This window comes from Micromys minutus (assembly GCF_963924665.1).
Source record: "Micromys minutus genome assembly, chromosome: 1".
Lineage (NCBI taxonomy): Eukaryota > Metazoa > Chordata > Mammalia > Rodentia > Muridae > Micromys > Micromys minutus.
In genome coordinates, this window is record NC_137969.1 from 46,078,690 (window position 1) to 46,090,969 (window position 12,280).

General features: G+C 35.7%; 1 protein-coding gene across 3 annotated transcripts in view; it reads left to right on the forward strand.

Annotated features, from left to right (window-relative positions):
* The window catches only part of USP34 (ubiquitin specific peptidase 34), a 181,468-nt gene that overhangs the window by 48,706 nt on the left and 120,482 nt on the right, over positions 1–12,280 (forward strand). For all 3 annotated transcript variants that reach the window (XM_080920351.1, XM_080920352.1, XM_080920353.1), the window contains exons 11-17: positions 4,499–4,624; positions 4,791–4,920; positions 6,003–6,038; positions 6,473–6,603; positions 7,030–7,760; positions 10,341–10,555; positions 12,113–12,228. In XM_080920351.1, coding sequence (XP_080776477.1) covers positions 4,499–4,624; positions 4,791–4,920; positions 6,003–6,038; positions 6,473–6,603; positions 7,030–7,760; positions 10,341–10,555; positions 12,113–12,228 — 1,485 coding nt within the window. The remainder of the gene's footprint in view (positions 1–4,498; positions 4,625–4,790; positions 4,921–6,002; positions 6,039–6,472; positions 6,604–7,029; positions 7,761–10,340; positions 10,556–12,112; positions 12,229–12,280) is intronic.

Consider the following 12,280-nt stretch of genomic DNA (forward strand, 5'->3'; position numbering starts at 1 on the left):
TTTAATACCATTTTCTCTCTATGTAGACCTGGTTGCCCAGGAACTGAGCATTTGAATCAGGCTTCCTTCAGACCTTAGGGATCTGCCGCCTTCTACCTCCCCAGTTCTGGGATGAAGGCCATCTGCCATAACACCCGGCTTCCAGAACCTTCTTCATCTATTTCATCTGTTTGGAACAAATTCTATTTTGTCAAATCCTAGAATACAGATTCAGATCTTTTCCCAGTTGAATTTGCTTAGAATGTCTCTGTTCATCCTAAAACATTGTCTTTCTTTGATGGTGAGGTTTTTTTCTTGGAGACAAAAATACATGGAGCCTGACTTTTCTTCTAATCTGCTAGTTTTTTCTTTTAAGGTTATGTCTATGATTGTTTTACCAGTATGTATATTTGTGCAACAAATGCATCCAGTACCCATGGAAGCCCGAATTTAGTATTGATCCCTAGGACTGGAGTTATAGGCAGTTGTGAGCTGCCATGCGAGTTCTAAGAATCAACCCCAGGTCTTAACCACTAAACCATCTCTCAAGCTCTAACCTTTCCCTCCTTTCTTCCTCCCCCCCTTTCTTTTTTCTTTTTTAAATTGGAGAATTAAAACCATTAATATGTATAGTTCCTTGTGGAAGGTCTTTAGTAACACTTCCTCTTTTGTTGATTTTTATAGTTTTTAGTGCTTTACTAATCTTCATTTAAGTACTGTTGTAACTTTTTTATATTTTTAAATCCCTCTTATAACTTTTAAGTGTGTTTATTCTCTTTAATTAGTTCTTTGGGATATTCTTTCCCCATCAGTTATGACAACTTTGCTGGGTATAATAGCCTGGGTTGGTAGTTGTGGTCTTTCAGAACCTGAAATTTGGATTTCTGTGCCTCTATGAGTTCTAAGATTTCTGTTACTGTGGTAGGGCTGCATTTATATGTGTCATACAGCTCCCTGTTTAAAAAAAATCTTTATATTTAACTTAATTATATTATGTGGAGTTCTTGTTTGTTTCTGGTTCTGTGTGTTTGCTGCTGTTCTATACCCTCCCCCCCTTCTTGTACATGAATGAACCTTTTCTAACATGTAATGTTTGGGATGGTTTTTTTTTTTTTTTTTTGCTTATATTGAAAGTATTTTTTATGCTTTATACTCTTTTTTTTTTTTTTTTTTTTTTAAGTTTAAATTCTTGTTTGCCAGATATCACAGTACTGATCCCTCCACTTTCCTTTTTTGTTCTATATTCATAGGTTTGGGGTTTTCGTGGTATTTGGCAGTATTTACTGTTTCTAGTTTAAAAAGCCTTTTACTTTTTTTTTCTTACCTGCGTAAGCCCTGATATTCTGTCCTCTTTGGTCCAGTTGCCTGTGAGGCTTTCTAGTGACTTCTGTTGGCATCTTTTAGTCTCTTCCTCAGTATTTGTACCTCTTATTGAATTTCACTTTTATATCCTGTTTTGACTTCTTTATTCCATTTCAGTGTATGTTATTTTGAAAGCCATACAGGAGTTTATATTCTTTTAATTCTTTAGGATTTTGTCTAAGCAACCCTTATTTTAGGCCATTGGGGATTTTGAAGAAGTTTTATGATCCTTATCATTTTTGAACAGACTACATTTTTGTTTGAAATAATTTAGAGTTTATTATTCCAGTTAATACAGATGTTAAGCCTAAGGCTAAGAGAAAGAAAAGTGTAGAAAAAGTTAGAAAGTAAGATGGACTCCAGGATGTGGATGTGGCATTCACCAAGGTGCGTTGTCTCCTTAACTATTAAGTTTCTTTTTATCTTTTTAGTTTGGTGTGTGTGTGTGTTTATTTTGCCTGTCTATGTACCATTTGGATGCCTGCTCCTTGCAGAGGCCAGAATGGGCTGTGGGATCCCCTGCAACTAGAATTAAAGAAGACTGTGAGCCACTATGTGCTTGATGGGAGCCAAACGCTCGTGGTCTTAACTACTGAGTCATTTCTTCGGCTCTCATTTTTAATTCTTTTGACTTAAAAAAAAAGATTTATTTATTTCAAGTATGTGGGTACACTGTCACTGTCTTCAGACATACCAGAAGAAGGGCATCTGGTGCCCATACACATCTGGTGGTTGTGAGCCACCATGTGGTTGCTGAGAATTGAACTCAGGACTTCTGGAGGAGCAGTCAGTGTTCTTAACCACTGAGCCATCTCTCCAGTCCTCTTTTGACTTTTTTTTTTGTATAGACTTTCAACCAATTTATTCCCATTTGGTGGATAATTAATGTGTTCTTATTAATTTCAGGAAGGAGGGACTCACTTTGCCTTGGTTTTTCATGTATTTGCTTTGTGAAGAAGTTATTTTAGATTTCTGGCTTTCTTTTCATTCTGAATCTGTGGTGTATTCAAGTCTATATGTGTTTGTTCACCTGCACATGAAGGCCTGAGGCTGTATGAGGTGTACTTTTCATTCACTCTCTATCTGTGCTTGGTCTAACCCTCCCTCCCTCCCTCCCTCCCTCCCTCTTGATGCATTGTTTTTCATTTAATATAGAGCTCGCAAATCACTAGACTAACCTGGACAGTAGTCCCTTGGGGTTCTTCGTGTCTTTTTGCTGATTTTAGGATTACAGATGCACTACCATGTCTGGTTTTTGTATGGATGCTTGAGATCTGAACTCATGTTCTCATGATTGGGGTGTCTATGTGTGCTTTATTGACTGTATTCTTTGCAAGGCTAGTTAAGTGTTCTTAACCCACTGAGCCATCTCTCCAGCCCCCTAATTCTGTCTTGTAGCACATACCTATCTGTTTTGAGAAATACCCCAATAAAAGTGTATTTTTTTTCATTTCAGCTATTGTAATTTTGATCTCTAGGTGTTCTCTTTAACTTTTTGTTTTGTAATTTCCCTAATGATGAACTTTGTTCAAACATTGTATTCTTGACGAATTTTCTTTTAATCTCTTTTATTTGACTTTAGGGGAGGGCATATGTATGGAGATCAGACAACAAATTGCAGAAATCAGTTCTCTCCTTATACCATATAGGTATTAACGATTGAACTGAGGTTCTCAGGCTTTGCTGGAAGCACATTCAGCTGCTGATCATCTTGCTGGTCTTATTTGCCTTGTATTCTTTATCTTACTGTTGTTAAGACATAAAAGTGTGATAGGCATAGCTCTTAAAGGCCCCATCCCCCACCCCTGTGTGTGTAAGGGTGCAAGCCTGGAACTTGATCTATAAACCAGGCTGGTCTGGAAATCAGAGTTTCATCTCCTTTTGCCTCTCAGGTATTAAAGGTGTGTGCCACCCATGTACTTTAGAATTGTTTTATAAATGTAGGTGTTGAAAAAATATCTTTGTCTAGTTGCTCTTATGATGGTAAGCATTCTGAAATATGAATTGTCCTCTCCACTCCTCTTTCTTCTCCTTCTCTTTTTTCTTTTTCTGTCTTCTTTTCCTCTTTCCTTTTCCTTGTTGAGGCAGTATTTCATGTACCCCAAGTTGATCTCAAACTCAGCAGTAGCCACAACTGATCTTACTCTTTTTGTTTCTTTGTCTAGATAGGTTGTGCCCTAGCGTTCTACTAATTCCTTGTATTAAAGTAGTGAACCTTTCTGTGTCTGTGTATAACCTGTGACTTTTGTTGTCACTCAATACTAGAATGTCTGGCATTCTGTACTTTTAAAATTGGATTTTATAAAATACATATCTAAAACAATGCTTTTTTCTTATGAAATTTTATTTTTTTCTTTGGGATCTTTTCATCTGAAGATAAGATATTTGATTATCAAAATTAAATTTGATATGTATATAAATCATATAAAATATTAATCATGACATTCATGGTTCGTATTACATTTTCCTTGTGTATTTTAGATTTCTACTTTTTACTAAACAGATTTTTTCCCCCTATCATTTGCTGTAGTCTTGAATGATTTTGATAAGAATTTCTAGGATGTTCTTTAGAAATTGTTAAATATTTGTAAAATTTTAATAATGAGAACATATTCTACCTGAAAACATTTTGCTTATTACTTGTTTTGTTGATTTTTTTCTCAAATCATTAACATTTTGCTTATTATTTTTATGTATATGGATGATTTGGCTGCATGTATGTCTGTGCACTACATGTGTGCAATGCCCAGCAGAGGCCAGAAGAGGGCTACAGATTGTATGGGACTGGACATACACTCCCATGTGGGTGCTGAGAATTGAGTCCTGAAACTCAGGAGGAGCAGCTGGGTGCTCTTAAGTGTTGAGCCATTTGTCTAGCCCCTATTCTTGGTTTTAATTGCCTTTATTATAGCCATTATCTTTAGTATTGGGGATCAAACTTATATATTGTTTCCCTTTTCAGGCTAATAGTTAGTTTGTAATTTGGTTTAGATAAATCCGTTAAATTTTCTTTTAAGTTTTAAAGATAGTACCATTTATGCTATTCAATAATTCTTTTTTCTAATATGTGAAATGTTTGTTGCCTTAATAACCTGGCTTTTTTTATGTCAATTAATTACTTTGGGCAACTTGTTAAATGTTTGTTTCTTTATTTTAGCTGAAACACTGTAGTCGATATATTCATGATTTATTCCCTTCACTCATCAAGAATCTGGATCCTGTGCCACTTAGACATTTACTTAATCTGGTCTCAGCTCTTGAGCCAAGTGTTCATACTGAACAGGTAATAACGTTGAGAGTACACTGTTTGCTATGTTTTGTTTTCTGCAGAATGATAATTTTCCTTAGTTGTTCTGATAATTTCACTTATAATTTATGTACTGTTTAAGAGATGGTAAATTTTTTATATGACTGCTCCAGAGCCTTTAACTTTCATTTCTCTCTTTTAGACACTGTACTTGGCATCCATGTTAATTAAAGCTTTGTGGAATAATGCCCTTGCAGCTAAGGCTCAACTATCTAAACAGAGTTCTTTTGCATCTTTATTAAACACTAATATGCCCATTGGAAATAAGAAAGGTTAGTCAAGCATATTGTAGTTTCAAATAAATTGTACCTCATTTTGAATTTATTACTAAGGTGTCAAGTATTTTCTGCTACTACATTTTGTATATTCCTAATCTGAATATATTAAAAATGCTCTAAACCCCACAACTCCGTTGAATAAAGACTTGTTCTTACACATAGAAAAATTTATATCTTTGCTCATGTAACTGGTCACTGTCTAGTCATAAGTGCACTACAAATAATATGTAAAGTAACTTTAGGCTATGGGTTTGTTGTTGTTTTAAGATTTATTTATTTAATATAAGTACACTGAAGCTGTCTGCAGACACACCAGAGGAGAGGATCAGATCTCACTACAGATGGTTGTGAGCCACGATATGGTTGCTTGGAATTGAACTCAGGACCTCTGGAAGATTGCTCAGTGCTCTTAACCTCTGAGCCATCTCTCCAGCCCTAGGCTGTGTTTGTAGGCCTGAAAATGGATGTTTTTATAAGAAGCATATGAATCAAAAAATGAATATTGTGTTTATACTTCTAAAATTCTAGAAGAAACACAATATGAGACACATTAAAATCACATCTATTTCAGACAACGTGTACTGGTTCATCTTCACTCATTGTGACTTTTGGGATAGGAACCCTGTTTGGAATGGGAATTGTGCTGTGTATCAGATGATTAATAAATTGTTTTTGGGTACTGGTTTTTGCTGAACCTTTAAACAATGTACATATTTTTAGGAGGTAGAAAATTTTTTTATGGTTAATTTTCTGTTCCTTGGGGAAAAGGAACAAAATATTTTGTTAAGTAATTTTAATATTAAAACAGAACAATCTCTCTTTGGAGGTTTTAACATCAGAGTTTTTCTATCTTGTTGGTTGCATGTGTGGGTAATTTTGAAGGTGTTTCTAAAAGTTTATATACTTTAACCTAGAGTTTTCTTTTGACATACACACTGTTTTAGAATTTTCTGTGCAGTCACCCACAATGAACAACAGGCTTCCTCATCTGTATCTCACTTACATAAACGTCTGTGCTATCTCCGAGAAGCTCAGTCACTTAGATTGTTCCCTCCTGTTCTTTCTTTTTCCTTCAGAGGAAGAAGAGCTTAGAAGAGCAGCTCCTTCACCTTGTAAGTCGAGCCTTAGAAATGCATGACAGTATGACTCTGGTGATCTCTGAGCTTGTTGATTTTATGTAGTGTATATGTTTTTTCAGTTCATGCTACAGTCACAATTATAGTTTAAGAGACAGATTTTTTTAAACTATAAACTATTCATCTCTCTTTTTTTAAATCTCTGTTGCTGTGGTCCTAGGCCCACTAGACAGCAAACAGTTATATCAGTGAGCTATAGCCCTACACTTTTTCTTAACCAGTTTTATTTCACATCATCAGTATTTAGATTTGAATGCTTGAATCTGTTTTTAGAAATAACAAACTTAGAGGTTTTATGTTTGGCCATTTAGCATAAATGTTGATAAATAATCCAAGGAATCAAAGCATGGTATCCTATCAGGTGTATGTTAACTCAAATCAGAAACAACAGTGTACACATTTATTTTTAGGGTCCCCTGCAGCGAGTCCTCAAAGTAGTGATAACAGTGACACACATCAGAGTGGAGCCAGTGACATTGAAATGGATGAGCAGCTTATTAATAGAAATAAACATGTGCAGCAGCGACTATCTGACACAGAGGTAAGGAAGTGCTCAGAGCGTCTTAATAGACTCAGAAAATATGTGCCATGTTTATTTGAACTGAGAATGTAAATACCACGCTGGCATTTCTTTACATAGGACTTTTGATGTTTTTTTGAGGTTTATATTCATTTTGTAGTGTTTAAAGAAATGTGGCAGGACTGCTGTCAGCATTTTTAACAAGTATGTTGTGGGGCTCAAAAGGTAACGCAGAGGTAAAGGCACTTGCTGTCAAAACTGATAGAGCAAGGAAGGATCCCTGTGATCCACAGTAGAAGAGAACCAACGCCTGCAGGTTGTCCTGTGACCTCCACATGCATGCCATAGCACATGTGCATAGACACTCATAATAAATAAAATAAAGTTAGCCAGTTTTTTTCTTTTTAGCTGGTCTGAATTTTTAAATATATTTGTTTATAAATGTAGGAATCCATGCAAGGAAGTTCTGATGAGACCGCTAACAGTGGGGAAGATGGAAGCAGTGGCCCTGGTAGCAGTAGTGGGCGTAGTGATGGATCTAGCAATGAAGTCAATTCAAGCCATGCAAGCCAGTCTGCTGGGAGCCCTGGAAGTGAGGTGCAATCAGAAGATATTGCAGACATTGAGGCCCTTAAAGAGGAAGAGGAGGAGGAGGAGGAAGAGGAAGAAGAGGAAGAAGAAGATGAAGAAGAAGAAGATGAAGAAGAAGAAGAAGATGATGATGATGATGATGACGATGATGATCATGGTCACAATCCTCCCAAAAACACATGTGGTACAGAACTTCGGAACAGAAAGTTAGAAAATCCAGCAGGCATCTGCTTGGGGGAATCCCAAGGCACATCTGACAGAAATGGGACAAATAGTGGAACAGGAAAGGACTTGGTTTTTAACACTGAGCCATTGCCATCTGTAGATAATCGAATACGAATGCTAGATGCCTGTGCTCACTCTGAAGACCCAGAACATGATATTTCAGGAGAAATGAGTTCTGCTCACATAGGTCAAGGTTCTCAGGAGTCTTGTATCACACGAAGTGGGGACTTCCTTGGGGAGACCATTGGGAATGAGTTGTTTAATTGTCGGCAGTTTATTGGTCCACAGCACCATCATCATCATCACCACCACCACCACCACCACCACCATCACCACCACCACCACCACCACCACCACGACGGGTAAGCATGCTTAAAAATATATGCTTAGTTTGTATTTCTTGTAGTGAAATATCGCTAGTATTACTTCAGTTGCTATTTATTTTAGTTAAGTACTATTTAGGAGTCGTATAAATGCAAAATATAAATGCAATTTTCAAATAGGTAACATTAAATTTTATTGTTGTCAACTTAAAATGCAAAATGATGGGTAAGACTATGATTGCTGCCAGTGCACCTTGAGGTTTTACTCCACAAGACTGGAAAAGGGGGGCTCGTTTAAGTGATACTAAAAGATCATAAATACTTCAACAAGGTACAGAAAATGAAGTGCTTTGCATTTTATATTTAATCATTGAGGAGTGCATGTATGTTTGCTTTTGCAAAGCTGGGAATTAAGTCCAGTGCTTTGCCTGTGCTATCTACTTAGCTGTGTTCTTGACTCACTGCAGTGTGTGTGCTAGAATCACAGCTTTTTGTTTTGCCCTGTGTAATGTCCACAGGTGCATGGCTGATGTCGTACTAGGCAGCATAAATTTGGATCTTCAACTCTTTGTAGTAATTCTCTTAAAGCACATGTAAGATCACTTGTGGAAATTTGGATTAAATGTTGATGAAAAGCATTGATGTTCTAATTATAGATTATTAGTAAGGATGGTTGTGGTAAAAGGTTTTTGTATTTGTGAAGTATATCTGTTGTATTTAATAGTAAATGATTCTGTTTTAATGGAATTAGGGAGGACTAAGTTCTTAAATCATTTTTAGTTTTTCTTCCTCTTTTTCCTCCCATAAATATATAATTAACTTTTAACCTGTGATTTATTGTCAGTATAAGTAGTACATTTTGGGTTGATAGTGAGAGATAAATGTTTGGTTTATCAGAATGTATTTCTAAGAGAGACTTTCTATTTTGCCAAATTGCCCAAAATTCAGTTATGTGAACTCTCTATATATATTATTTTACTTTTTATTTTCATCATGAAGCTATTCAAGTTGTTCAGGCACTGTTTGTTTAATTTTTCGTTTATGTGCAGTGGTGCTTTCCCTGCATGGATGTCCTCTGGAACTGGAGTTAAAGACAGTTGTGAGCTGCCATATGGACTTTGGGAATTGAACCCGGGTCCTTTGGAAGAATAGGTAGTGCTCTTAACTGCTGAGCTATCAGATCAAGGCAGTGTTTCTTATCCTTGGCACTATGAGCATTTTGAACCAGATGATTTTTTTGGTATTGAATTCATAACTGTCTGAATGCCTCTTGGATATTGTTTGTGGTTTTGCAGCATCCTTGGTTCCTTTCTGTAGGTGCCAGTATCCTTCATTTGTAACAGTAACATGATAAAAATGGATTTAGAGATTGATAAATACCTGTGTGGGATCTAAATCAGTACTGATGAGTACATTTAGTTATTGTCTCATATAGATAGATGTACACATTACCAAAGGTCCCTGGCTGTATAACTGAACAGGCAGTGCATGGTAAAACCAAGGTGCAGGGAGGACTTGGAGTTTCACAGATTGAATGTTGTTCATAGGACTGATCCACTCCTAGAGTAAATCCACTCCTAGATCTTAAATGTCTATCTCTCAAGTTTTAATAATTGCATTTGTCCTTAGGTCTATTCTATAGTCTGTATGTATGGTATTGCTTATTAGTGTCTGAACCAATCCTGAAGGTTTCTTTGTTTTCTGTTTTGTCTTTGATATCTTGAAAAATGCAGAGTGTGGTAATATTTAGAAACATGTGACATTCCAATAGATCTTTGTTGAGTTGAAGGAAATTAGTTTGGAGACTGGAAATTTTTTGGTGGTGCTGAGGGTTAAGTGCAGGGCATTGTCCATGTTAAACTTAAACAAACTTGTGCTGTAACATTGATCCATACTTTTGATCTAGACTTCTTCCTTACAGTGATTTATTTTCTCCTATCTGCTGTCTCGTTTGATAATGTACTTTCATGAACAAATACAAACTATTTGCTTTCACTATGAATTTGCATTGATAGTATATAACAAGTATTAATATAAATAGTATATAACAAGTATTAATATAAATAGTATATAACAAGTATTAATAATACTGCTTAAAATGGTTCTTTTTGAAAGCGTTCTAGAGAGGTATATGCATGTATTATAAAATATGATGGGAGTATGATATAAAATTAACTAGTTCATATATTGGTGTCTTTATAGTTTTTATAAACGTCTCAATATTTTATAATGTTAAAATGTTTCAACCTACCTACACTATATATACCACACAGCTTACTTTATTTGTGCTAAATATTACAGAAGAGAGTTAGAAAACCTTATAGCAAGGCACCTCGATCTCAGTAGTTGGAAGGCTGAGGCAGGTGGATCTCTACGAGTTTGAGGCCAGTCTGGTCTACATAGTGAGTTCCAGGAAACCCAGAACTACCTAGAGAGACTGTTTTGAAAAACCAAAACAGTGCTTATGATGTGTGGTGAAATTATATTATTAAGGGTTCTTATGCAGGTCAGGGGTAAGAGTGCTTGTGTAGCCTTTAATAGAACCTGAATTTATTCCCTTGCATCCTCCATCCTGAAACAGTTTGTAATTACTAAGTTTATGTTTTCCATGTCTTGTAGACATATGGTTGATGATATGCTAAGTGCAGATGATGTCAGTTGCAGTAGCTCGCAGGTCAGTGCAAAATCAGAGAAAAATATGGCTGATTTTGATGGTGAAGAATCTGGATGTGAAGAGGAACTAGTTCAGATAAATTCACATGCAGAACTAACATCTCATCTCCAACAACATCTTCCCAATTTAGCATCTATTTATCATGAACATCTTAGTCAAGGTAAGTAAGCAAGGCTAATTTAATTGCACAGTTAAAAGAATAAACTATTACTGTCATATTTAAATGGTTTTGCTAAAATATTTTAAGCAATAGCTTTTTCTCAAGAGAATAAAATCATTATAGTTACTTCATCCTGAGTATGAAAGAGACCTTTTTGTTGAGGTACTGGAGTCATATAAACAAGGGTTCTTTACATTGTCAGCAGTTATTCTGCTATTGGATCTCTATTTTTATCAAGTGATGTTGAGCTCAGAACAATGATGTACATTAATTTAGTAATTAATTTAGAACTCACAAATAAACACAACATAAGAGATCTTCACAAAAGTGTATGCTTCCATTTATATGAAACATCTAGGTGATCAGCTCTATAGAGACATGTACAGATTGCTTTGAGTTAGGGAGGGCTAGGAAAATAAGAAAAGAACACTACTAAAAAAAGGGTATTTTTTTATCTGGTAATGAAATGATGAGTCAGATCACCCTAAATTGAACTTAGGAAAGTAATAGAACCTTACCAGATTTGGAGAAACGTTTTATTAGAAAGTCTTATTTGTAAATATGAATCTTTTGATTAAATTGGCTATTTGAAGTAAATCATCCAATTCGTATTTTTAAAAAGATTTATTTTATTTTTTGAATGTGGGTGTTTTGCCTGCATATATGTCTGTATGCAATGTGCATTCATTGCCAGTAGAGGTCATAGAGGGTGTCAGATCTCTAGGGATTGGAGTTTAACAATAGTTGTGAACTGCCACCAAGTACATGTGTACTGACAATCGAACATGGGTCCCTTAGAAGAGCAATCAGTGAGTGCTTTTCCCTCTCTCTCGTTCTTTGGCTGAGGTGTACTGAGGGTTGGCAACAGCAGGGTCTCACCACGTAACTTTGATGGCCTGGAACTCACAGATAATCTATTCACTTGTCTCTTCATCTGAGTGCTGGAAGGAAAGGTGTGGGATGTGCTGCTGTGTCGTGTTGTGCTTTTCCCTTTCCTACTCCATCCCCTTCTTTCTCCCTCCTCCTTTCCACCCAATCCCACAAAGCAGGTTTTGTTTTGTTTTTGTTTGTTTGTTTGTTTGTTTTGTTTTTCGGAGACATGGTATTTTGTGTAGTTCTGGCTGTCTGGAACCCTGCCTCTGCCTCCTGAATGCTGGGACTGAATGCATGTGCAAACACTACCCTGGAAAACTAAGGCTAAGGATTTTAAAAGGTTATACCAAAGGACAGCTACTGAAATGTCCAGTTATTCAAGTCCCATTTTAGATAAGATATCTATATGCTTCATGGGTTCTATGTATTCATGTAGTTCATTTTTTATGTGTGATATTTATATATAATATATATTGTCTTATTTATTAAAAATAGAGAAAATAGAAATGAAAACTGTTTTACTTTTGCCTTCAGTATAAACATACCTATTGATGTTCGGTCATTAGTGAAAGAACTGTGTTGATATATTTTATAATCTCAGAATTTATTGTTAAAGTTTTGTTGGGATTTGCTTATTTGTAAATTCTGTAATTTCTGATTACATTCAACCGTCTTCTCTTTTAGGACCTGCAGTTCATAAACATCAGTTCAGTAGTAATGCTGTGACAGATATTAATTTGGATAATGTTTGCAAGAAAGGAAATACTTTATTGTGGGACATAGTGCAAGATGATGATGCAGTAAGTTGTATAATAAACCAAAGGACACAAAAGTCACAGCAAAATGGAATCA